Raw genomic sequence first — 26,128 nt, 5'->3', positions numbered from 1 at the left:
GGGATGTTGAGGCCCAGACACCAAGGTCATCCAGAGCCAGGATGAGAACTCTGGCACCAAACCCTGTCCACTGAGGCTGCTAGTTGAGGCTTGTATCCTCTGACTCTGGCCTGAGAAGAAGTTGGGTCTGGGGCTGTCCTTTGTGCTGACTGTGGGAATCAGAGCAGATCCAGATGGCTTCCCGGAGGGCAGCTTGGTGTCCACGCTCTGGAATCAGACACCAGGTTACTTACTACCTGGGTGAGCTGGACAGTTGAGACCTCTGGCTCCCCGAGCCTCAGTTTCCCTATCTGTCCAGTGGGGCTGATGCTTCCCATTGTTCAGAGCTGCTGTGAAGGAGTGGGCATAAGGCATGCACCAGGCATGGGGCAGGTTCAGTGAGTTCTAGTGGACTTCCTTCTCTGGACTCTTCCCCATGGGCCGTGAGCGCCAGCTGGGACCTGATGGCTTCGGGTCCTTTGCTTGCTCCTTATTTGCAGCCCTTCCTCCTCCCCACCGCCCCTACTTTCCTTTGTGGTTTGAAGGTTTAAGTAGGGACGAGGTCCGGGATCTGTGGTCAGTACCCAGGGAAGAAAAAAGGAGGCCCTCCCCACCCCCACAGGATTTCCCTCTGTCTCCCAGGGGCTATGGGAGACTCATCCGGGAGGCGAGAGGAGACAAATGGGATTGGGGGTTCATTCTGGGGAGGAAGCGCTAGGGGGTGCCACAGTGAGCTCGGGTTGCTTGTCCTCTGGCCTCCTTCGCCATGTTCCTCTGTGACCTGAGAACCTGTTCTCTTGATTGGAACCAGATGTGTCACTGTGGCTGGAGGCCTGTCTGAATAGTCCACATACTCAGTGTCCCCCCTACCAGGAGGGGCAGGGGGACACACCAAAGGGAAATGGAGGTGTGGGAGGCCCCTCTTTGCTGGGTCTAGCGGCAGCGGGGAATGCCTTCTTCCTTTTCCTTCCTCTCCAGGTTCACGATGTGGAAATCTATTAGTCGGTGGAGGCTGGTGATGGGGAGGTGTCAGCTCAGGACAAGCCTGTCACTGAGGCTTAGGTGGCAGTCTTGTGCCTTAGGACGACATCCTCTGCTCCCACTTCCCCAAGCCTGAAGCTCGGCTGAGGGACCCATTGCCAAGTGGGGACTGACCATGCCCCTGGTTTCTTGGAGTGGCCTGAAAGCTATTCCCCTCACCTCTTGCCTCTGTGGTCTGCACTGGGGGCTGCAGTGGGAGAGTGGGGGCCAGGCTAGGCCCAGGCTGGGGCCCAGGGTACCCCGTCATTTCAGGCCTGGTGATTCCCCTGCGGCAGATGGCTCCCCTGCTAGCCTGGCAGCCACTCAAATTCTTTACAACTATATTTCGATCTGTTTGCCTGAGAGCTTGAGGCACAGAGGGCTCCATGTGAGAGCCAGGCCGGGCCGGGGGCAGGCCAAGACAGCTGCTGCGCAAAGCCAGGTTGCTGAGAGAGCCGGAATAACAAGGAAACATGAAGCTCCAAAGAAAGCTTCCCCAGCCCGCAGGGGTTGGGGCGGGGGCCCAGGGCCCAGGCTCAGGGTCTCTGTCTCCTTTCCTGCTCTTGGTCTGTGAGCAGAGCCAGATCTTCCAAGCTGGAGCAGCCAGGAGGGGAGAGCAGCCTTGTCCCCACCCAGGGGAAATTAGAGCTGACTGCTCAGGAAATCAATGCAATTTTCCAGCATCATGGAAGGATAGTTGGACAATAGAGGGTTTTTTTTTTCCCCCAAAAAAAAAACATAAAAAAAGAAAAAAAAAAAAAAAAAAAAAGGTCCAATTGCCTTTGGCTGAGCTGTTTCCCAACTTCATTTCTCAGCTGTAGTTCAAGGCTTCTCATTCAAAGTGACATTTGACTGCTCAGTGACCCTGGCCCTGTCGGCGGCGGCGGCCATGCTAGGGGTCAGGCCAGGCCAGCACAGAACCTTTCCTCCCAGAGTCTGTGGCCACCCTTACTTCCAAAAGCCCCTGGAGTCTGTTCTGGAGACCAGCAGGGCTGTGGGACCCTCTCTGGGCAGCCCAGCCCCTCACTCCCCAAAGACAGAGTGGATTTAGGGACTGCAGATTCCTAAATCCCAGGCACCAGGCCTTCTAGGGTTTATGTTCTAATGGAAATTGGTGCCTTAAAAGTGTAAAGAAAGGGGCTGGGGATGTGGCTCAGGCGGTGGCGCGCTCGCCTGGCATGCGTGCGGCCCGGGTTCGATCCTCAGCACCACATACAAACAGAGATGTTGTGTCTGCTGAAAACTACAAAATAAATATTAAAAAAAAAATTCTCTCTCTCTCTCTTAAAAAAAAAAAAAAAAAAAAGTGTAGAGAAAGTTTTTATTTTTTCTGCTGGGGAGAAGGGAGGTTGCCCCTGGAAGGCAAGTGGCCCTTGTCAACCCTGCATGGAGATGTTCTTGGGGCCCTAAGAGGGAAGAAGGCCCTGTGGGCTGTGGAAGGACCAGCTTCCAGTCCTACTCTGCAGGTAGTGGCCTTGTCGGGGACGGTGGCACTGGCAGAGGTAGACAGCACAATCTGGGCTAGAGGGTGGACCGTCCGGGGGCATGGGGGGAGCAGAAGCTGCCAGGAGGCAGATTTGGAGGTTCTGTGGTGGCAAAGGAGCTAGGGTAGAGGACAGTGTCACTCTGGGGAGGAGAGAGCAGGGCTTATGTGTGGGGGTGGGGGAACGGGGTGGGGGGGGGCTCTAACCTTACTGGCCAAGAAAGGCTGGGAGCAGCTTCAAGGTCTCCCCCTCCCTGTTACCAAGGTGCGTGGGTGACGTGCTTGTCTGAAGGCATACATGAGCTGATGGCAGAAGAGGTTAGAACTCAACATCTCCCAGGGAGGCTAGAGGGAACCTTTGAGCCCCTCCAGGAAGAGACCCTCAGGTTCCAGAAAGGCGAAGCTCAGTCATGGCTGTTGTTAGGGAAGAAGGAGGGAAGGAGGTATAATTTTTGTGCAGAAGAACCACGACTCCATGTAAAGATATAGATGTGTCAGAGCATCAAGGGGCTGTGGGGGGCCACAAACCTAGGCACCAAGGAGAGGGTGTCTGTACCTGCCAGGCTCAGAAGGCAGTGGAGAGGAATTTCCTCAAGACCCTGACTAAACTCCTCAGAGGGCTCCCTTTGAATGCCCTGCATTTGCCTCTAAGTCTTTCTGTCCATAGCTCTTCTCTAGCCCCTGTGTTATGACTCCCACCAGCCTCAGGGCCTTTGCACATGTTGTTTCCACCACCAGAATCACTCTTTCCCCTGCCTTTCACAAGGTGGCTCCTCAGCTTTCAGCCTTTAGCCTAATGTCACTTCCTATGAGAGGTCATCCCTGGCCATCCCAGGTAGAGTATGTCCCTCCACCATACTTTTCTATCATACTTATTTTTTTTTTCTACATTATGTTTTCACAATTGGTATTTTTCTCCCTGTTTTCTAAAATATCTGATTGCCTCATTTATTTACATCTGAATCTCTGGAGCCTGGCACACAGTAGGTGCTCAGTGAATGTTGATTAGATAAATTAATAAAAAAGACAACAGTTGAGTTAAGGTGGTAGTAGGTGGCTGGAGGCCAAGGCCCCCTGCTCAGTGCTGTTTCCCCCCTCCCCTCCTGTCCTGGTCCCACTGGTCCTAAGGACGGCTCTGGTGGCAGAAGCCTCACTGAGACAGGAAATATCAGTGAGACAGGAGAGCCAGCAAAGTGGGCTGTGGAAGGGCCACTTTGGATAGCCTCTGGGAGAGGAGGTTGCCGGGGAGCTGTCCCAACTTCCAGGCAGAGTGGGGTGGTGGTTTTTTCAGTATCCTGAGCAGCCTGGGGCTAGGGATAGAGGTGGGGCCAGGAGGGGCTGCTAATGGAAGAGGAGGGATTTGGCAGAGGCACCGGAAGCAGACAACCCTGGTGTGCCTGGAGGCAGGGTACTGGATCTGAGGATCCCTGATTTAATACGCTGTCATCTCCTTCCGCATCAACGTAGGTTTGGGTCCAGATAGCCTGGGCGCGAATCCCTCTTTGTCACTTATTATGTTTGGACCTTGGGAAGTTTACCTAAATCTCTGAATCCACAGTCCCATATCCATCAACTGAGGATAAATAATGGTACTTACATAGTGTTGTTTTCAAGATTTAATGAGATAAATCTGGTCAGGTGGAGCATGCCTGTCATCTCGGGGACTCAGGAAACTGAGGCAGGAGGATCACGAGTTTGAGGACAGCCTCAGCAACTTAACAAGACCTTGTCTCAAAATAAAAAAAATAGGAAGGGCTGGGATGTAGCTCAGTTTGTAAAGCAACCCTGGGTTCAAGTCCCAGTGGTGGGAAAAAAAAAAATTAAATGAGATAACATGTGGCAAAGCTTCTAACAGATACTTCCCAAAGGTCTCTTGTGTGCGAGGCACTGTGCTGGGTCCTGGGATTCAGCAGGGAACAAGATGAGCCACTTTTCTCTGAGTCCCATTCCTGTGATATGGCGCTTGGCATACACTGAGTGCTCAATGACAGAGCAACAGAACTGTCATTCTTCTCATAAGGAACGTTTAGTTGTGCAGCGTCCCACAGGCTATAAAGTAGGCTCACGTCTGATGTATTTTTTAGGCTTCCCACATCTTAATTTTGTGAGGTGGGTATTAGGGCTGAGGAAACCAAGGCTTGGTGCCCGGAGAAGTGACTTCTCCCAAACCACGCAGCTAGTCAATGGCTGAAAGGATCTGCCACCCAGATCTGCCTGACCACCCAGGCTTCTAATTCTTGATGCTAAAGAGGGAAACATGTGTGTGTGTGTGTGTGTGTGTGTGTGTGTGTGTGTGTAGGTGGGAGTGGGGTGAACTAAGGATATGTCCCATTTTAGTGTTCACTGCGTGTCAAATCTGCCATTCAGGGTGCATCCTGGGGTGCTCGGAGGCCCCACCTCCTGCCCAACCCCTGGCTGACCTGTTCTGCACTGTTCTCTTTGGGGTTCAGCACAAATGTGTCCAGTGTGGAATAAGCCTGGGTCAGTCTCCCTCCTCTTCCTCTCTTGGCTTCCCTTCCTTCCCCTGAAGAGTGTCCTTGTCCCGACCTGCTCCCAGCCAAGAGACACTGCCCCCACCCGCATCCTGGCTGCAGCCAGCTGCGGAGAAGTGAATGACTGAGGGCCAAGGTCCCCTGCTCAGTGACGTTTCCCCCCTCCCCTCCTGTCCTGGTTCCTCTGGTCCTAAGGACAGCTCTGGTGGAAGGAGAAGCTGGCTGACTGGCTCCAAGGAGCACAGGGTCTGCCTTCCTGGGGCCAGGAGCTCCAGCCTGATAGGGACTGGGGGGATGGAAGGGGTGAGGGACAGTGGAGGGCAGGACCCTGGCTGGAGAGGGTTATGGATTGAATTGTTTCCTGCAAATTTGCCTGTTGATGTCTCCCCCCTCCCCAATGTGACTGTATGTAGAGATAGGAATTTTCGGAGGTAATTAGGGTTAAATGAGGTCATATGGTTAGAGTCCTAATCAGGATTGGTGGCTTTATAAGAGGAAGAGAGAGTTTCTCCTGGAGCGCACCTGTGAGTCCACAGTGAGAGGTCTGTAAGCTAGGAAGAGGGCTCTTTCAGGGCCTGACAATGTAGGCTCCCACATCTCCAACTGCAGCCTCAGAGCTGTGAGAAAATTTCTATTGCTGAAGACACACAATGGATAAGAAGTACTACAACAAAATATGGTAGCCTGAGATGAGGGAAATGGGGTCCCTGGTCCTCTTCTTTCCCATATGGTCCTCAGCCTGCCTCTTTCCTTTTCTTCCTCTTTCATCTACTCCCTTATGTCCCATATTCTTTGGCCACGTTAAACATGGCACACCTTGGGTACCATATTCTTTAGCCACACTAAACATGGCACACCTTTTTATATCTGTGTGCTTCGCATACAAATTTGCCCATCTGCTTGTCTGAGAGTGCTGGGGCAGTAGGACGGGAGTGGACTTGGAATGCTGTTTCTCTGCCATTTGCAAGTTCACTCTTTGAGCCTCATTTTTCTAATCTGCAGAATGGGATTAAATATATAATATGACTCACATTGCATTTAGCACATAGATCCTGCAATAAAAGTTGGTTTCTCCCCTTCTTTGCATGGCAAAGTCCAATTCACCCTGGAAGACTCTCCTTTCCTCTGAGGGGATCAAGTTGATCTTGCCTGTTTCTACTCTCACCACCAAGCCTGCATGGCACTTGCAAACTTTGTTCATTTAAAATTTTTTTTTTTTTTTTAAATTGAGCCGGGTGTGGTGGCACATGCCGGTAATCCCAGTGGCTCGGAGGCAGAGGCAGGAGGATCACGAGTTCAAAGCTAGCCTCAGCCACTTAGTGAGGCTCTAAGCAACTCAGTGAGACCCTGTCTCTAAATAAAATACAAATTAAGGGTGGGGATGTGGCTCAGTGGTCGAGTGCCCCTGAGTTCAATCCCTGGTATCCGCCCCCCCCCCGCAAAAAAAAAAAAAAAAAAAAAAAAGATTTTTTAAAATTGATACTGAGGATTAAATCTAGGAGCAATTTACCATTGAGTTACATCCATTAGTCCTTTTTATCATTATTTTTGAGACAGGGTCCTGCTAAGTTGCTTAGGGCCTCGCTAAGTTGCTGAGATTGCTGGCTTCCAACTTGCCAAGAGTTACTACCCCCACCTGCGTCCTGGCTGCAGCCTCTCCTGTTGCCAGGATTACAGGTATGTGCCACTGTACCCAGGTAGTAAATATATATATATATATATATATATATATATATATATATATATATTTTTTTTTTTTTTTTTTTTTTTTTTTTTTTTCTTTTTGGCACCAAGGATTGAACCCAGGGATGCTTAACCACTGAGCCACAATCTCCAGCCCTTTTAATTTTTTCTTCTGAGACAGAGTATTGCTAAGTTGCTGAGGCTGGCTTTGAACTTGTGATCCTCCTGCCTCAGCCTCCCAAGCTGCTGGGATTATAGCATGCGCCACCACGTCTGGCTTGCAAACTTTTTTAAAAATAATGCTGTCATGTTTATCTGTTTCACTAGTTCATGTGGCCGAAGCTTGCTGCCAGAAAACATTTGCTGCCAGAATTGAGGCCCTCTGAGTTGAGGGCCCTTAGCCACCACCCCTTGCCCTGGCTCTCAATCCTCAGATTATTGGGTGGTACCAGGGTGATGGCTCAGAAGCCAAAGATGAAACTTCAGAGTGAGCAGCGTTGGCCTACAATGAGACACGAGTGTGGGGAGGTGGCTCACCAGAGGTCAGAGGATGTGGGTGAGGAGCTTTAGCCTTCCAGAGAGCTGGCTTCCCAGCTGGAGACAGGAGGCAGGGTGGAGGGGTGTGGGAATCTGGGTTTTGCAGCGGGGTCTGCAGCGTCTGCAGCGTCTGCAGCGCAGGGGCTGCCTCCTCCCTTCTCATTATCCCCAGCAGCTGGGCTTTGCTGGGGGTCCAGCCGCCTGGACAAAGAGGCAAGGGAAGGAAGTTGGAAAAGAGCAAGAGGGAGGGAAGGGTTTTCTGGAAAGAGTGAGGATGGACTTGGGGTTGGAGTGGTTGGGTAGAAGGCTGATGAGAAGGGCTAGGAAGGAGAGAGGAAGTGAGAGAGGGACAGTGAGGGAGGGAGGTGGGGTCAGGGTGTATAGAGATGAAGAAACGGATGGGAAGGATGGAAAGACTGAGGGAGAGGGACACGGGAGGGGGCTGTAAGGCCTGGATCCTCCTGGAGAGAAGACCGGGATGCCACTGTGTGGGTGCAAAGGCCCTCTGCCCTCTGACTCCTGGCTCCCCTCTGCCTCCAGCCCTCCCCCTCTTGCTGGGCTGACTGTTGTGCCTATCAGCAAAAGACCGAGTCAGGTTCTCTGCTAAATCTTCTTGGAGAAAAGATGAATGATGATGGCAAATGCTGCAGAGATGGTCACCTTCCATGAGCTTTGTTCCTGACTACGCCGAAAGGCCCAGATGCAGGGTGGCTGAGAGGAGCTCCAGGCTGGAGAGGCAGTTGGGAGGGGGAGCAGGGGCTGGCCAATGGTGGATCAAGGCTGTTGGGAAGGTCTCTTCACAGGCCCTTTGGAAGAGCCCCTGCCACTGAGGTCACAATCATTCAGGCTCTGCAGGACAGCAGATAGCCCGGCAGCCCTCCCCCTGCACTTGGTGACCTCATGGCATGCCCTACTATCTCAGGACCCGGGACTGGAGTGGGGAGCGAGGGCTTCCAGTTAGCAGAAGCTAGGGTAGAATACCCGAGGAGGCTCAGGGTGGGATGAAGGGGCCATTGTCCAGTTCTTCAGGACTGAGCTGGTGGCTTGGGGGTCATTTGGGTTCAGATATTCTTCTAGATTCCTGTTGAGCTGCTTGTGCTTCCCTGGACTCTCCTCACAATGCAGGAGGCTAAGTGAGACTTTGGAACTCGTCAGGGTGCCATAAACTCACCTTAGGCCCTGGACATAGGGGAACTCCAATCCTTCTGTTTTTCTGCACAGAGGCACGAAGAAGGAAAGGGGTGTGCTGGGCATGTGGGGGACAGAGTGGTTTAAGTGATGGTTTGTGACGTGGGAATCAGTGGAAGCCTATATTTTCGGGGCCAGGGGAGGGAGGCACACCTGATTTTCTCTGAGATATAGTCACTACCTGATAAGCTGAGTCCCCTTCTCTGAGGGGACAGCCCTGAGTTGCCTCTGGACCAACTGCTATGCAAAGACAGACACTTTATTTTCATGCTGGGAGCCATACGGGCATCCATGAGCTTACAGGGGACTACGCCAGCAACCCTCTTCCCCCTGCCATAGGACTGAGCACTGTGACCTTGAGGACCTTGGCAGATTCCAAGGGTGGCCGCAGCAACTGACCACAGCCTGGGTGAGCTGGGCTCAGCCTGTCCCGCCGCCCAGGGCTGCTCCTGTCTGGTCTGGTTTCCTGGGTTGAAATCATAACCTGTCAGGCCCAATCTTGGCCAAAGATAATGATGCTCTGGCAGAGCTGGTTCGAGAGGTGGTAGGTGCTTGCTCTGCCTAGAGCCAGAGCGAGCTTCTTCCCTGAGCCTCCCCTTCCAGCCGTGGTGTGGTTTCCTTAGGAACCTGGGTCTGTTAGAGAAAAGGCTCCAGCTTCTGGGTTGGTTTAGTTCTGGGCAAGGATGAGCAGGAAAGGGCCCAGCTTCTTCTAGCTTCGAGGAAGCCGTCTCTTTGCATTCTTGACTCTCTGCTGCCCCCTTGTGGCTGTGAGGCCAGTTGATGCCACACAGCTGTGGAGTGTGTGTGTGTGTGTGTGTGTGTGTGTGTGTGTGTGTGTGTGTGTAGGGAGGACTCAGCAAGACTGGAGCTGAGGCAGAACCACAGAGAGCTGCTCTTACATTTGCTCTAGAAAGGGGTCTCTCTACCCACATCTGCCAGATGTAGGTTGTATAAGCAACACTAGGGAAGCTGAGCTTTGGGCCATTTGATTACCAAGTGGGGTTAATGCTCATTTGCAATGGGAAGAGGAGATTAGACAGAATGAACAACTGCGTCTCCTCTGATCATAAGGGAAAGCCCCGCTCCTCTACACCAGAGCTGCCACAACCACCACAGCCTGGTCAGCTTGCTGACTCCTGGGCAGGCAGATCCAACAGGCCATCAGGAAAGGGAGGGAAAGAAGACAGTCTGTCCTCAATCCTCATAAACCATCACCAGCCTCAGACTGGGATCCCCATGGGTCACGACTCAGAACCTGCTGTTTGCCATGAGACAGGGGCCACAGATCTCTAGCTCCGACTATTATTCTAATTCTCTTCTAGCTGATAGTGTCAGAGGTTCTTGGAGGTGATTTTCAGTAGTGGTCCTCAGACGTGGGTGTGCCTCAGAGTCATGGAGAGCATGCTGAAGATGCCCACTAATGTCCCAGAAGAGCAGCTGGTCTTGTGTACCAGACTCCTTTTTCAGTTGAGGAAACAGTCTCGGGGGGGTTACTGCTGAAGGTCAGAGCAGGCTCAGGGTTCCAGCTGGATAACTGTTCTCCAGTCCAATAGACTCTTCTATTAGCGTAGCCACCTCCCACTGTTCAGGGGCGGAGATGGCTCTTGGACAAGCCCCTTAGGATGTCTGGGAAGGTACACAGGCAGCTCCCTCCTCCTACATCCTTTCTGTGTCCTGCAGCAGAGCAGTCACCAGGTCGATGACCTGTGAGGCTGGCTGGACCGTGTCGTACTCTGCAAAGAGGTGGCACACGTTCTCCTGTGGTTCCGTCTGGCTCTTGGCCACAAATCCAAAGATCCTGATGGGAGAGTGCAGTCTGAGTTGGTGGTGGGATGCAGGGAGCATCAGGCTGATGGCACTGGGGTGGGATAGTAGGGCTACACCTCATTCCTCCCCACACCTCCCCCAGGCAATTTGCTCCAGCACCTCAATATAATGGAGCTCTCTTAGGGAAATGCCTTCTCTCTGGGTTCAAGCTCTGGGTTTCCTCCGTTTTAAGGACAGAACCTCTGCATTTCCTTGTTAAGAGTAGAAGCTCCCTGAAGGCAAACATGTATCTTGACCATCAGGTTGGGGCATCCCTGTAGGCCAAGGTTCCCTGACGACAGGGCCTGTCCCCTCCTTGACACCATGAGCCTTTAGGGTCAAGAGGAGGCCTCCCTCCTTTCAGAGATCCTTTGCTCTGTTGGGTCTGTCTGGGGCCCTGCCACAGGGACATCTCTTAGAGTGGCTGAGGCGGCTCAGGAAAGTCTTACCGGGAGGGCTTGCAGTACTTCTGCCACCTGTAGGAAAGGAACATGAGACACTGAGGAAGGAGGTTTTGCTTTATTCTGCAGGACCCTGGATGAGCGGTGACAGGGCCTGGCCAGTCAAGTCCCCACCCAACCATGCCCCACCTGCCCTCATTCTGTCACCCCTGACCTCTTGGAGTTCATGGCTCCTTCTGCCATCCCAGTCCCAGAGTCATTAAGAAACTTGGTGGGCAGCCATGCCCTGGATGGCCTTTTTTTTTTTTTTTTGGTACTGAGGATTGAACCCACGGGGCACTCTACCACTGAGCTACATCCCCGCCCTTTTTGTTTTTATTTTGAGACAGGTTCTCATTAAGTTGCTTAGGGCCTTGCTAAATTGCTTAGGCGGGCCTTGAACTTGCAATCCTCCTGTCTCAGCCTCCCGAGCTGCTGGGCTTACAGGCATGCACCACTGTGCCCGGCTGGCTGGCCTTCTTATTTTGACCCAGTTTTGAACTTACTTCCGTTGCTCAGGGTCCATGCTGCAGAAACGGAGGGTGATGAGTGGGTAATGGCGCCGGAAAAACACCCTGGTGGAGGCCAGGAGAGAAAGGAAGCCGGTGAGGGCCTATGCTGGGCCCATGTTCTGCCTCCAGCATCTCTGGGTCCCCCAAAGCTCAGATGTCCCATCCTCCAAGAAGTCTCCCAGTGAGATCCTTCTGACTGCTGTGGCCTCCCCATTGTGCTTGTGCCTCTCTACTCCCACCCAGGGCTTCTGCCTGTGTCCTCACATGATGGTCCTCTGCCATCTCCCCACCATGTCATTAACTTTTTAAGGATGGAGTTACATCCTGGTTCTCTCTTGTATCTCCCAGATAAGTGCCCAGCCCAGAATCGGGCTCCTGATTGACATGAGTCCCTGAGCCCCAGGAAGCAGTGATCTCATTCCAATCTGTGTCCCAGCAGTCAGCCAGCATCTGGCCTATGAACGATGTCCCCTCATTGGGCCCACACTTAATCAACACCCAGTGAAGAATAGTTAATTTCATCTCAAATCAGTCACCAAGAGGGAGGCTTGGCGGGGGGTCATTGGAGATAGGCCTGGAGAAGCCAGGGAACTTGCCTGGAGTCACCCAGCATGTCACCAGTCCCATCTGGTCCAGGACCCTGAACTCTGCTTTTCTCACTGATGCTCAGCATCAGTCTCACCATCCCTCCAGACCTACGCTGCCCCTCCCTGCAGCCCCAGGACGAGGGAAGGCCCTTACTTCCTCTGGACGTCAGTCAGGGTGATGCCCTGCTCGGTGACTTTGAAGTGGACCACAGTGGGTGTGGGGAGGACCTCTCTCTCCAAGATAGTTGAGATGGCCTTCTGCACGGCTAAGGCTCCCGTCAGGGTCTCCACGCTCACGGAGCTCAGGTACAAAGTGTGGCAGCCTGTGGGATGCAGATATTGCCCGAGTCTGCAGCCAGGGTCCTTGGAGTGGGTGGGGGTGTCACCAGGCCCAGATCTTCCCTCTGCCCAGAGCCAGGGGAGGGGGATTTCTTCTTCAGAATTCTCATGAGGTTCCCCTTAGAAGGGGCCACCCGATAGGCAGGGAGAGGGTGACACAGAGTTGAGGCCAACCTCAGAGTACTTTTGGACATCTCTTGCTTTGCGTTGCTCTGGCCCTTGGCCCTTTGGGGTGCGTGAGGGAAGGGAGGGGATGTTGCCTTGTGTCTAGGGTCACTCAGGAGAACTGCCTTCTGTCTGGACCTATCCCGGCCCCCAAGCCCCAACCCACCTCCTCCTTTGGGGAGAGCAAGGAGAGAAATTAAGAATGTGGAGGGGAGACATTGTGTCTGGGGGCACAGAGGAGGAGCTGCCAGGGAGACAGGGCTGATCTTTGTCTGGCCCTTGGGTGGGGGGTGGTGGTGGTGGGTGGTGGGTGGGGGTGGGAGTGGGGGCAGGGTTCTTTCCTGTATTGACACCCTCAGGATACCCTTCGGAGGATCCCGATCTAGACACCTCCTCCAGGGCAGGTATGTTAGACCCAGAGAGACCCTGGTACGGTCATGTGTGTCCGTGTTTGCACAGGATGGGGAGTAAGCCCTGCCAGCACCCCACCCCCTTCCCTGGGGTCCAGTGCCTGCAGCCCCTCATCTTCTGGTTTAAAGGGGGGCCGGGGGCTGTGACACCTTGTTAAACTGCAGAAACAACAAAGCCATGATGGGAAACATGTGTGGGCCTGTGCGTAGGGCTGGGCGGGGGCCCTCCGGGGGCACAGCCAGGCCTGGCGCCGCCCCCACACCACTCACCCGAAGATTTCTTCAGGCAGGAGGCCGGGCTGTCTGTAGAGGAGTCCGAGGCCACCCCATCTGCGCCTCCCAGTTCTGAGCCAAGGTAAAGGAACAGGCCCCCAAGGGGACGGGGATGGAATGAGTGGACCCCCTTCAGAGGAACAGGCCCCCATGAATCCCTTTGAACATCTCCTACCTCTACCCCCCACCCCACCCCCACCCCCAGGAAGTGACTGCCAGAGAAACCAGGTGTGATTAGGGTAATTAGGCAAACAGGGCCACTTTGGGCTCCCAAACAGCATTACTTGGAAGTCTTTTGATCCCTTCTCCCCCTGCTCCCTGCCCCCACAGCGCCCCCCTCCTCCCCCTCCCTCTCCACCCCTCCACTCCCCCCTCCCATGGGCTCCGGACCTCACTTCTTTCAGAACCCATCCCAAAGCCAGGCTCTTCTTTGTAGAAAGTAGAGGTGCTTTGACACCTAACTTCCCCTGCCCGTCCTGAGGTGACCGGCTCTGTCTGGGCTGTGCACTCTGGATAGGGCTTGCTGATAGTCCTTGGGTGTGACTTCGTGGGCCTTTGGGCCGGTGTGAAATGGGACATAGCAGTAATGTCTACTTCATAAGGTCATGGTGGGCACTGAGTGGGTGAGTGCTCAACCAATCCCAGCGGGAGGCTGGGGAACCACCTCTGTTTTTAATTCATCTGTTGGGTGTCAGGCGTTGTGCTAAGGGCCTGGTGGGCGCTCTCCCCTTCAACCTACCTCCCAATGTTTTAGGGAGGTATGAAGACGATTGTTCCCATTTTCTAGAAGAGGAAACTGAGGCTCAGAGGTAAACATTCTCAAATTCACACAGCTCAGGAAGTAGAGCTGGTGCTTTTGTTCATGACTCTAAAGGAATCCACAAACAGGACAGAAGGTGACTATCGAGAGCCTTTCTAGTGGGAACGAGCAGGTTTGGCACCCGACATTGCCTCCTTGAGGCTCAGACCTACCTTTCTGTGGGATGGCGAGTTTGCAGGGCAGGGCCAGGGCCATGATGGAATGCTGGCACACGAAGGCAGAGAGGCTCCCTGCAGGAAGACAGGTGGCCCTGCATGAGGCAGGCTCTCCTGGCCCACCGCCCGCCCGCCGCAGTAGCTCAGAAGAGTGGGACCCCCACCCCAGGGGCCTGGAGGTTGGGGCAACTCACCAAAGTAGGGCTCCTCATCTGCTCCTTTGAGATGAACCCCTTTGGCAGAAGACTCGATGAGGAAGTGACGGATCAGATCATTGCTGTCGTCACCTGGACGAAGGAAGAAGAAGGCGTTCCAGAGCCCTGTGGTAGCCAAACCCAGTCCAACCCCTTCCCCGACCCACCTCCTCCAGGTCCATCCAGAGGTGATCTTGCTGTCCCCTGCCTTGGACAGAACAGCAGTGGAGATCCTACGATCAAGGACTCCCCCAAAGTGGTGCCAACACATGTGCTCAAAGGCTTCTGTGTCCAGTCATTCCCCTTCAGGAAAACTCTCTCTTGGTTAAGATTTATCAGGGATGGTCCCAATTACTGTTTAGACTAAATATCCGCTCTTCTGTCTGGTTTCTGTCTCTTTCTCCACACCCCAGCCCTGCTGCTATTATTTTCTACCAGATCATCCCTGCCAGAGCCAGGCTGGCCCTGGGAGGGTACAGAGTGCCCTTTGGACTCTTCTCCTCCAGCCCATAGACTCCCTCCTCAATTTGGGTTCCTTCCTTCTTGTCAGGCTTCCTTGATAACCAATCCTCGTCCCAGTTTTCTTATTCCGACAGTGAGATACGGCATAAAGAGCGCAAGGTTGGGCCAGGTACTGGTGGAGCACGCCTGTAATCCCAGCTGCTCAGGAGGCTAAGGCAGGAGGATCGCAAGTTCAAGGCCAGCCTCGGCAACTTAGTGTCAATGTGACTCAAATTAAAAATAAAAAAGGGCTGGGGACGGTAGAGTGGCAGAGGGCTTGCCTAGCATGCACACGGTCCTGGGTTCAATCCCCTATCCAAAAAAAAAAATAGAATATAAGGTTGGAGTTTTCATTCTCCCTCTGTCACTTAATTGCTCTGGGGTCATTACCTCTGAGCCTCAGTTATCTCATCTGTTAAATGAGAGGTACAACCTGAAGCTTGGGGGAGGGACTGTGACCCAGGCACCTTGTACAATAATTATCTGTTTTCCTCTCTTTCCCTAACGTGGTGGCCTCTGCGTGAGACTCCTCTGTATCCCTGTTGCTCACACATTGCAGAGACCTCATAGATGTGTGCTGAGTTATCGGACGAGCATGTGAAATCATGAGAAAGTACTTGATAAGCTATCACACGTGTGATAAGCCATTAACACATGAGATAGGCTATCACACGCATGTAATGAGCTATGGCACAAATGTGATAAGCCATTCACACATATTATTACATTAGGTTGATGAGACCGGGGTGGCCACCCACAAGCGAGCGCAACCTAGGGAAGGGCTGAGGCCTTCCTCTTCCTCTTCCTATTACAAAGGGAGAGTAGGGAATTTGGGGGTGCTCAGGAGGACAGAGGCCACTCAAGCTGGCAGTGAAAGATTTTTTTTTTTTTTCTTCCTGTGGTGGCTCAGGTCTGGACGCAGCTGCTCCTACCCAGACTTGCTATGGGACTGGCCCAAGGTCACTCTGAAATCTAGCATCAGGCTGGGATGGAACCCACCACCCCTCATGGCCTCAGAGAGGCCTTGAGTGAGCACAGAGACAGGTGCGTACCTGGTCGGTTGTGGGCAGACGTCGGAGCCTCTTGCACCTTCAAGGCGAGGCCGAAGGAACCTCGGTAGGAGGAACTGTCCCTGATGACAAAAGCCCCTGGCTCCTCCTTCTTCAGCAGCTCGATTGCTGGAAGAATGCTGGGGTCAGAGGCAGATACCACTCCACAGGAACACTCTCTGGCCCCCGCCCCCTAGGGTCTTCCTAGAGCAGTCGTTACAGTCCTCTGTATTGTCTAATGTCTGCCATTTTTACTGTAGCTCCTATTTCCTCTTGAGGTCAGTAGGACTCTCTCCTTCCCTGGGCCTATTCTTTGCTATTCCCTTTTTTCCAATGACTCAGGCCCCCACCTGCCTAATGTGGACCCAGACCTGATTCCTAGGGTCACTTGTTCCCTGAAACACACGGCTTCCTTTTACCTTGCTCGCGGGTGATGCTTGGTTTAAACCAGTATTTAGATGTGTCCATCACGAACTTCATGGTGGGCTGCATGTCCCTGGAAGGACCTGGAAACACAGAGGAGGGAATTCTGTAGGTGAGATGGAGGGTTGCTGAGGGATGATCATCAGAGAAGGCTGGAGACCCTCTCCTGCTCCTCTGCCCAGAGGTCCCATTTGACCTACTCTCCCTGCCCCCATCCCCAGTGCATCTCCAAGAATCAAAACCAAACAGAAGGGTTCCAGGGCTTGGGTCATCTGGGAAGGAGAAGTCCCCTGTATCCTTGGTAATGAATCAAAAACAAATAGATAACAAACCTGATGTTGCCTGGTGGGGACTGAAATAGGGATAGATAAAGAATTCTCAGACGCATGTTTGGTTTCACATTGTCCTTAGCAATTCTGAGTTCCTTAGAGGTATATTTGGCTTGGGAAAGAAAATTAAAGGAAAGATGAAGAGCAAGAAATCAGCAGATCTGTGCTCAGAGGTTGGGAACCTGAGTACCTGAATAGTGGTTCAGCTCTTGAAGCCCAGAGGAGACAGAGTGGACTCTACAACCTCTGATGATCTTTTTTTGTTTGTTGGTTAGTTAGTTTTTTTGTTACTGAGGATTAGTTAGTTTTTTGTTACAGGGGTGCTTAACCACTGAGCCACATTCCCAGCCCTTTTTATTTTTTATCTATTTATTTTGGTACCGGTGATTGAACTCTGGGGCATGGGACCACTGAGCCACATCCCCAGTCCTATTTTGTATTTTATTTAGAGACAGGGTCTCACTGAGTTGCTTAGTGCCTCGCTAAGTTGCTGAGGCTGGCTGTGAACTCTTGATCCTCCTACCTCAGCCTCCTGAGTTGCTGGGATTATATGGTGCACCATCATGCCCAGCTTCTGACCGTCTTTAATCTTCTAAGAACATAGGAAATTAGAATGAATTTTGTTTTGAGAATGTTTTTCAGAATTTGATAAGATCCTGGAGTACCATTAGTGATATCCGGGGCATCACCATTGCAGGATGGAAATATCACCTGTCTATGCAAAAGTGCTCTTTGAAATGACAAAATGACCATGTTCCTGGCTTCCTAAGGCAGACAGCAATGGTTCTTGGTTTTGGCATTTTTTAAAAAAATATTTTTTAGTTGTCAATGGGCCTTTATTTTATTTATTTATATGTGGTGCTAAGAATCGAACCCAGTGTCTCACACATGCTAGGTAAGCACTCTACCACTCAGCCACAACCCCAACCCTTAATTTCAGCATCTTAAGAAGATGTGTGGTGGTCAGTTGAGAGTAACTCATTATACAAAATGCACTACAGTCACTACATGATTTGCCCAAGAAAGTGTTCAGACGGATTCAAAGTCAGGGTTAACGTACCATTTTCTCCCACTTGCATTGCGTGAGAGTGAGCAGTAGACTAGTGAGCACCTCACCCCTCCGCTCCACCTTTGGAATTCCTGGGACAGAGATAACCGAGGAGAGGGGAGCTGGGACAGCGTCCCTGGGGCTCTGCTCATGGGAGGTGTGCACCCGTGGGGTGCTGCGGCTCAGCCTTTGTGTTGATTGCTGTGGGTTCTTGTTGATTGTGCTCTTCTTGGACGCCTGCAGTCACAGACTCCGGGAAGGAGGGTGTTTGCTGTTTTGTGGTTTTCGGCTGTCTGGATCGGTATGCGTTGTCTCCATTCCCTGTGCGCCCCCTCTGTGTTCTCGTCATCCATGAACGTCAGAGTGAGCTCCGACGCGCCCTCTGGCTCTCCCTGGGTTAGTCATCAGGCTTGCTCCTTCCACATCCCCAGGGTTGCCTGGCTCTGTTCTCTCTCCTCCACCCCCACTGCCCCACCCTGGATCTTGCCATGGCAGTCCATCTTTCACACAGCCTCCAGCGTGAGCCACCAGACCGGCCTCCCCACTGTCTGGGACTCTCTGATGGTCCCCTGTTGCCTAAAGCGTAAAATCCACTTTTTAACTTGACATTCAAGGTTTTTCACAATCTGCCTCCAGATTACTCCCAATGACCTGCACCCAACATTCTAAGCATCTTCTAAATGTGTTCTGCGCGTGGTGACTGTGGAGTCCCTGTTCTCTCTGCAGGGAATGCCCTTTCTCTCCTTCCCTGGACACACACCTCTGATCTGCTTTCCCGATCCAGCTCAGAGTCACTTCCTCTGTTCTCCAGACTGTAAGCATCACTCCTTCCTCTGTTGCCCCATAAGCTCGAGCATCTTTACTTGTGCTTATCTGATCTGTAGTGATTCTTGCTTTTGGTCTCCTTTCTAGACTGTGTCTTCATAACCTGGCCCAGGGCCAGGCACATAGTAGGTGCTCAATAAATGTGTTGACTGGCTATTTTAGAAATCCACTGATGCATTGTCTCTTACCTTTAACCAAACCTTGCAGCACTCGAGGTTTATAACTTACCCTCTGGGGACGTGGTGAAGGAGGCATCTGGCAGGGTCTGGCTGTGGCTCTTGGTGGCTTGACGGGGATGGCTGGAAGAAGCAGTTCCAGGCTGGACAAACCCTTGTTGTCCTGGTGTCCACTGGGATGGGGGAGACTGTGTTTGTGGGCAGCCATTGATCAGCAAAATGGGTATGTCCACCATGGAATTGGTGACAGATGGGGGGCAGCTGCTGGCATGCTCCTTGGCCAGTGGAGGAGAGTGGTTGGCTCTGGGCTGGCCCATGCTCAGAGCAGGGTTGCTGGGGGCCTGGACATCACTGGGTTTCATAAAGAGGGACACTGGACCAAGGCTGTGGAGGCTGGAGGAAGAGCTGGCTGGACTTTCCAAGGATCTAGAAGATGATTGAGGGCTGGAGATGCTAGACTGGAGGAGGGACTGGTTGCTGCAGGGGAGAGACCGGGAACAAAGTGTTAGGGAGTCAGGGTGGACACTGAGGGCCAGAGCCAAGTTCTGAAATCTAGTGATCTGGGAGCCATGGTTTTGGCCAAACAGATCATATCCTGCTACCCCAAACCCAGATCAAAGAGCAAAGAGCGTGACCACGTTATCCCTTCCACACAGATCCTATGCTGAAGGTCAAAGAAGTCTAGCCATAGGGTCTTTGGTCATTTTAAGTAGCCCATAGGCTGACCTCCTGCAGGCTGGCTTGAATTCCCTCTGCCTTTTCAGACAGGCAGGTCTGCCTGAATGGTCACACTGGTCTGTTCCCTGTGCATCACTCCCAGGAGCCTTGCAGTCAGGGTGAATATGGATTGGGCACATCCACGCTGATCCAGGGGCAACATCCCAGTTGGAGGAGGCCAGCTCAGCATCCAGCTGGTGGGCATGGCTGCAGAAACCCTGCAGGATGGGGTGTGTTTGCAGTTGTACTGCAAGGCCTGGGGAAAAGTGAGCTGGGACCGTTGCAAATAATGTCCAGGTGTGGGGGCCTCCTTCCACTAGGTCTTGCCAGCAACAAAGGGTATGTCAGCACAATGGCTTTTCATTCCTGAACGTTTATCTCAGGCCTCCAATGTCTACATACATCCCTGTGGTTTGGAGTTTTAAAAAGCCCTTGCTGGAGATGGGTTGTGCCCGGGCTGGAGAGGAGACAGGTGAGCCTTATCAATGCAGCGGCTCCATTCTCAAAAGGCAGATAGATGGGAACACAGTTTTTGAATTAGATTCTAAATGCTTGAGGAAAACATGAAATCCCAATGGCTGTGATGGCAGAAAAGACAATATTCATCCTTTTAGTCTTAGTGCATGCTCAGATTTTGCTCAGATAGAGCAGGGTGCCCGCGGTGATTTTAGGATCTGTGTGGAAGTGTGTGCGTGCTGGGGAGCAAGGTTGGAAACCAGGGAACCTACCTCCCGAACACATAGCTGACATCAGATGCTGGACTGGCTGACAGCACAGAGACCCTGCTGCCCCGCTGTGAAGCCAGCCTCAGTGGGGAGCCCAGGCCAGGAGGGCCTGAAGCTCTGGTCCCCACGCAAGGGATGGAGACGCTGGGAGAGGCGGAGGGGTGAGGGGAGGCACCCCGGCCTTGGTTCCCAGAGAAGATGAGACTCTCGCTGCTGCTTCGAGTCTCTCGGGGGATATCTCTGGAAAGGAGGGGGCCACCACTGCGTGGAGAGCCCAAAGGCGGCGTGACAGATGGGCTGGAGCAGCGCTGAGAGCCATGTTGACACCGCGATCGGGTGGAGGTCACTTCGATGTACTTTATATCTTTAGGGAGAAAAAGCAGAACATTGGTGAAACCCAGGAGCCTGGGCGCTCAGGATAGAAACTTTGGAAGGAGCCTGAAGACCCTCGGGTCCCTCCTCTTTTACACAGATGAGGAAACAGGCCCTGAATCAGAATTAACACGCAACTCCACCTTCAGAGCTCGGTTCCAAAGTCACCCTTTCTGCGATGTTGTTCCTTGGGTGAGGAGAGGCAGTGGCCTTGGAATCAGATAGACCTAGGTCTGAGGTCTGACTCTGCCACTTGAGATCGAAGAGCTCAGTCAAGTGACTTTACCACTTATAGCCTCAAGATCCCGTAGAAGGAGGCTGCCTTGCCCAGCCTCTCGGTGACACAGGAAGGATGAAATGGATCTGGCACTTAGTAGGTATTTAAAATCTGAGGGATCATCTCCATCTTTCTGATGGAGAGGCTTCCAATGCCTCCCTCAATCAGGATGTGTAAAGGCTGCTTCTCTGTACCCACAAATGAAGGCCAGAGTTCTCAAGCCCAGTCACACCCTAGAATCATGCAGGAGCTTATAAAAGTCCCACTGCCCCATGCTAACTAGATCGGGATCTGAAGGGTCCCCCAGACCTCGGGTTGGTTTATGATTTTGCTTTCTTAGTTTCCCAGGTGATTCTGATGCTGGAGCCTTAGCCCCACATCCCTTGGGAGCTGGCCATTGGCAGAACCTCAGGCTCTACCCTAGGCCTATGGAATCAGAATTTGCACTTCTATGAGACCCTCTGGGCACCTGAGTGCAGAGTAGAGTTTGAGAACTCCTTAAGAGCAGGGCTGGCTGTGTCACAGGCCTCCCACTGCGGCTGTCCCCACACTCATAGCTGGTTCCCGTGAGCACAGGGGTGGGTGGGGGTGGGGGGAGCTGCTGATTTACTCCTGGGCCCCAATGTGGGCATCCAGGACTCTTGGGTTTCTGACACCCTGTTCCTCCTCCAGAGATGGAGTGAGGTGCCCTGTGGTTTTCCTGTGGGGAGGATGGACACTCTTCCTTCCAACCTGGGGCAGGAGAGCTGTCCTGGTGCTGTACCAGCAAAGGTGGTGGAAGGTAGGGGTCGCCAGCTGCCCCCTTCTGGAAGGCTATGAGTCAGAGTCAGGGAGAATCCACACCCTTGGCTCCTGTCTGCCGGCCTCCCACCTCCCCTGGGCCTGGCACAGTCACATCCCTCCCACCCCAAGCCTGTGGAGTCCCAGCCTGCCCCAGCCTGCTCCTGGGTAGGGCCTCCTGGCCTTGCTCACCGTGGAGCCTCTATCTGAGCCTGTTGGAGCAGGGTGCAGGAGGGGGTATTGCGTCAGGTGAGCGGGACTGGAGGGCTGACCTGGGCTTGCTGTCCCAACCTGTGCAGTAACGGCTTTGCAGTCACATGAACTTGGGTGTGAGTCTTGGCTTTGTCACTTGGCAGCCAAGAGGCACTGGGTTAGGTTTCGTAACTTCACTGAGCCTCAGTTTCCTTTTCTGCAGATTGCTGATCTAAACCCAACCTCCGGGGAGTTTACATGCAGAACGGAGCTGGAGCTTGGCCCAGGGCGGCCCTTGAGGCCGGGAACAGCAGATGTCCTTCTCCTTAGGAAGATGAGGGCACAAGGGGAGCATTTGGGGCACTATATTATAGGCTCTGAAAGAGATCTAGACTGGGGTGGATTCTTCTGGAAGACTGGCAAGTGCAACTTCTATTTTTATAGGATTTTATAGTGTTTATATCCATAACTACCTTTGGACCTCATAACCATCCTCAGGCAGGACAGGCATTGTTGTTAGAGAAGGTAACTGAGGCTTGGAGATAAGTGGAAATGTAGCTAGCATTTATTGTACAATTTTTTTTTTTTTAAAATAAAGACTGGTAATTGAGTGCTATGTACCAGCGCTGCTGCAAATAAGTTAACTGTATTGTCTCATTTAAGTCTCACAACAACTCAATAAAAGTAGGCAATATTACAGATGAGAAATCAAGGCTCAGGGAGGTTAAGCGAGCTGTCCAATGCCACACAGCTAGTGAGTAGAGGAACCCAACTCCTGCTCCTGAGTTCTTTTTAGGCCTATGCCAGGAAGAGGAGTGGGCTCCTTGAGACCATTCCAAGGGACCACTTGGTTTTGGGGAGGGCTTCTGGGCCTGATAAATTTCCTGGTCCCCTGCTTCCTGGATCACACAAAGACCCCTGGGGGGTGGGGGGCTGAGCAGGCAGTGCAGGGTGGGAAGGGAAGGAGAAGCTCTGGCACCCGCTGCTGTGCTGAGGTGGATGTGGCTGGAGAGGCAGGGGCCCCCACCCCAACACTGGGGCGCAGTCGCTGTTTACAGGCCTGTGGGGCAAGTCTGAGCAGTGCAGGGTGGATGCGGGCGCCAGCAGCAGGCCGGCAGGCCGAGGGAGGGCACGTGGGTGGGGGGTGGAGAGACGGTTATTAAATACCCTTCCCTCGGGACTGGCAAGCTGCCTGGCCTGGCAGAAATTGCTGGAAAATGAAATGTGGGGGCCTGTTCCCAAGATGGGGTGGGAGGTCATGGGAGAGGAGAAAGAAGGGACTTGGTGTCGGTTCTAGGAGCCATGCGCCCTGTGGGATGGGGACCCTGCAGGACAGACCTAAGAGAAGGTGGGCAGAGAGGCAGGGGACTCAGGGGGAGGTTGGCCAAGTGCTGGGGAGGCTGAGCCTCAGAAGCGGGGCCCTCAGGCTGCCTCCAAACAGATATTTTGTGATGCCTCAGCTGGCAGAAAATTAGCCTCAAGAAATAGAAAACAATGGGAACAAGAACTTTGTTTTTGTTTAGGGGGATGCTGGGAATTGAACCCAGGGGCATGAGCCACATTCTCAGTCCACTTTATTTTATTATTTTTTGTAAATTTTGAGACAGGGTCTTGTGAAGTTGCTGAGGCTCACCTTGAACTTGTGATCCTCCTGCCTCAGCCTCCCAAGTCGCTGGGGTTACAGATATATGTGCCATGCCTGGCAGGACTGTGGACTTTGGAGCCCAGCAATGTGGGGTTTGAGGTCTGACCTAACCTCCTGGCCAGGGGCCATTGCTTCCCTCCTTGAGTCTCAATTTCCTTGTCGGTAAAATGAGGTTACCACTATTTCCTTTATGGGAGCATGCATTACACAGTGTAAGTTTTTTTAAAAAAAAACTTCCCCCTCTCTCTCTCTCTCTCTCTCTCTCTCTCCCCCTCTCCAGGGGACATGTCAGTATAGGATCACCAATGGTCTGAACTTTGCCAAGGTGGGACAGGGAGGAACAGTGAACACCTCCAATGAACATAATATTAGGATCCTCACCTTCAGCACCCCCAAAAGAGAGAGGATGAGATTACACAGCAGTGTGCGTGCAGGGGAGCCCTCCATATTGAATGTGTAACTCACCACAATTCCCAGAATTAGTTCCACTGCCCTGGGCCTGTGAGAGCTTTGTCACCAGTGCTGGTGGTCTGCAGGTGGGCCTGGGGAGACCTGAGATGCATGGAAAGGTAGCAGACCCCGCGATGGACGGGTGCCTGTCGTTCTTAGTGATGGTAGAGAACTTCATAATGGGAAGGTAGCCTGGCTGGGCTGTCTTAGGAGGTAGTGAGCGCTCAGGCATGAGGAGTGTCTAAGCAGGGGTTAGAGGAGAGGATATTTTCCCTCTCTCTATTAGAAGAAGCTAGAGCAGACCTAGGCAGCTTTGGGGGGACCCTCTGACCACTGCCAGCTCCCTGATCCCCAGAGTTAGGTGGATTATGTTCATAACACCGGGCATCCAAGGACATGGACCTCTGCCCATCAGCCCCCTCCAGTGGAGGAAGGGCCTAGATGCTATCAACCCCCACCCCATGCATGTGAGACTGGTCTTGCCCTGGCTGGCCTTGGACGTGTGGAACCCCTGCCTTGGGGCATGAACATTAAAACCCTGGGCTTGCTCCTGCCAGTCGTGATTAGGCCCAAGATGCTTCCCTGCAGTGACGTGCCTACAACTGGGCTTAGGCCGCAGGAAGGCTCCTGAGGGAGGAGGCAGCTCCTTTAACAGGCCTGGCAGGCAATGCGCGGTGGGAGGAGGGGAGCAGGCTGGAAGCCAGGGGCGGCCTAGGGCAGAGGTGCCGGGCTGACCTCCACCCCAGAGCCCAATCCTACCCTGGGGCTGGGCCTCCATGCAATCCCAGCGTTTAATAAAACAGCCACCATTTGAAATGACTCATGGCGTGCCAGGGTTTGTGACAGCCAGCCAACAAATGCTGCTTCTTTTAATCCCTGCAACACTCTGTTTTTCAGATGGAGTTATTATCTCCATTTTATAGACGAGGACTCAAAGGCACAAAGAAGTGAAGTAAACAGCTTGGATAAGGTCTGCCCAACTCCTTGATTAGGCTCCTTTCTCAACCCCCTCAACCTGTTTTTTTTCCCTTCTGTAAAATGGGCATAAAGTGCTCATGCCATGGGCACGAGCTGGGAGGATGGAGGATTCTATATAGAGAACTCAGCACAGAGTCTGGTCATTAATACGTACTTAATAAGTGGAAGTTAAGATAGACTCTCTCTGTAATTCCAACTGTGCCCTTGCTCCCGCAGATGGTTTAAACTCCCAGGAAGCCTCAGTCTTCCTGTCTGACCAATGGGGCTGCTGCACTTTGACCCTTATCCTCAGAGCACACATGAAGCTCTTTGTGTGGGAAACTGAATCCAGATGTAGGGCTTTCCAGATTCCCTTGGACTCAGTGGTGAACGGGTGTTGGCTTGTACCAGCTTGTTAAGTGCTGATTGTTAAATTTGCAATATTTCATCCAGCTAGCTGGCTGCTAAACTCCGCCATTATGAAAGATCACATTATGTAAACTTGTGATGAAATAATTTAGAGTCCTATCATAATTTCAGGAGGGCCCCAGTCAGGACCTAAAGAGAGACACTGTAGAATGTACGGTTCAGGGACTCCACACTTATCAAGCTCTTAACTCCTAGGCACGGCATCGCACAAACTACTTAGATGTGTTAGCTTACTGACAATCTCAAAAAAAAAAAAAAAAAATTCATACAAAACATGTTTCCATCACTTTCCAAACTCAGGAACCAAAGAGAACTGGGTAGTGAGGGAAACTTGTATTTATCCCTTTTGCGTAGCAGAGAAGAACAGAGAGGTTGATCACTTATTTAGAGCTGCACTGCACCTCCCCACAGGAGAATGTCTCCTGTTCCTTTGATTCTATAGGACAGTCCTTCCGCAGGAGCTCAGGGACCCCAGCCCTCCTGCTGACACTGTGTCCCAGTCCTTACCCAGGGCTTCAGTTTCCTCTTTCTTGCTCCTCAAGGTGGTGCTTTGGGCAGGCTCAGCCTGGGGGCCACCAGCCCCTGAAGGAAGCAGCTGAAAGGTGGGGTCCAGTTCCAGGATCATCTGGTTGAGGCTTTCCAGTGAGAAGTCAATGTAGGAGTCAAGGTCCTGTGGGGTCCCCATGGCCTGCTCGCCCGGGCTCTGCTGGAAGCTGTGGGCTTTGGCCTCTGCCTGTGGGGTCTTCTGGAGCCTGCTGGGGGGCCCCTTGCAGGGCACGGGGGCCATCAGGGCCTGAGCTCCCCAGCCTTCCGTGGTGTAATAAGGACACTGGGGTGGCAGGCTGGAGCCGGGCGCTGGGTGCAGGGCCCTCCTGGGCTCTTCACAGGGAGCCAAGCCGACTGCATGGCCTCCCGTCAGCAGGGGGCTGGACATCACCTGGGACATGGCGGGGCTGGCGCGCCGGGCGGTCTACCTCTGGCTCCCAACCAGCTCACTTACATCCCAGAGCTATCACTTGCCAAAAGGAGATCAACGGACCTGAAACAGGTGAGGGTGGGAACTGAGTTACTTCTGTAGGGAAAACTCCTGCCTCCATTGCCCCAAACAAGGGCATATTCATTCATTCATTCATTCATAAAAGCTTGGGTG

At 52.8% G+C, this 26,128-nt stretch overlaps 1 protein-coding gene across 1 annotated transcript; it reads right to left on the bottom strand.

The window, feature by feature from the left end:
- Window positions 1–9,584: 9,584 nt before the first annotated feature.
- On the bottom strand, window positions 9,585–25,924 carry Tns4 (tensin 4). The gene is made up of 12 exons (XM_076870889.2): window positions 25,486–25,924; window positions 19,880–20,240; window positions 18,487–18,911; window positions 16,053–16,139; window positions 15,637–15,762; window positions 14,084–14,176; window positions 13,887–13,964; window positions 12,912–12,986; window positions 11,882–12,050; window positions 11,135–11,203; window positions 10,638–10,664; window positions 9,585–10,180 (listed from the first exon to the last, which is right to left on the bottom strand). The coding sequence occupies exons 1-12, from the start codon at window positions 25,922–25,924 to the stop codon at window positions 10,039–10,041; spliced, it is 2,091 nt and encodes a 696-aa protein (XP_076727004.2). The 3' UTR covers window positions 9,585–10,038.
- Window positions 25,925–26,128: the final 204 nt, after the last annotated feature.

The sequence above is a fragment of the Callospermophilus lateralis genome, chromosome 11 (assembly GCF_048772815.1).
Source record: "Callospermophilus lateralis isolate mCalLat2 chromosome 11, mCalLat2.hap1, whole genome shotgun sequence".
In the NCBI taxonomy this organism is placed as follows: domain Eukaryota; kingdom Metazoa; phylum Chordata; class Mammalia; order Rodentia; family Sciuridae; genus Callospermophilus; species Callospermophilus lateralis.
The sequence above is the reverse complement of the archived record's forward strand: the minus strand, read 5'-3'. Positions and strand labels throughout refer to the sequence as shown.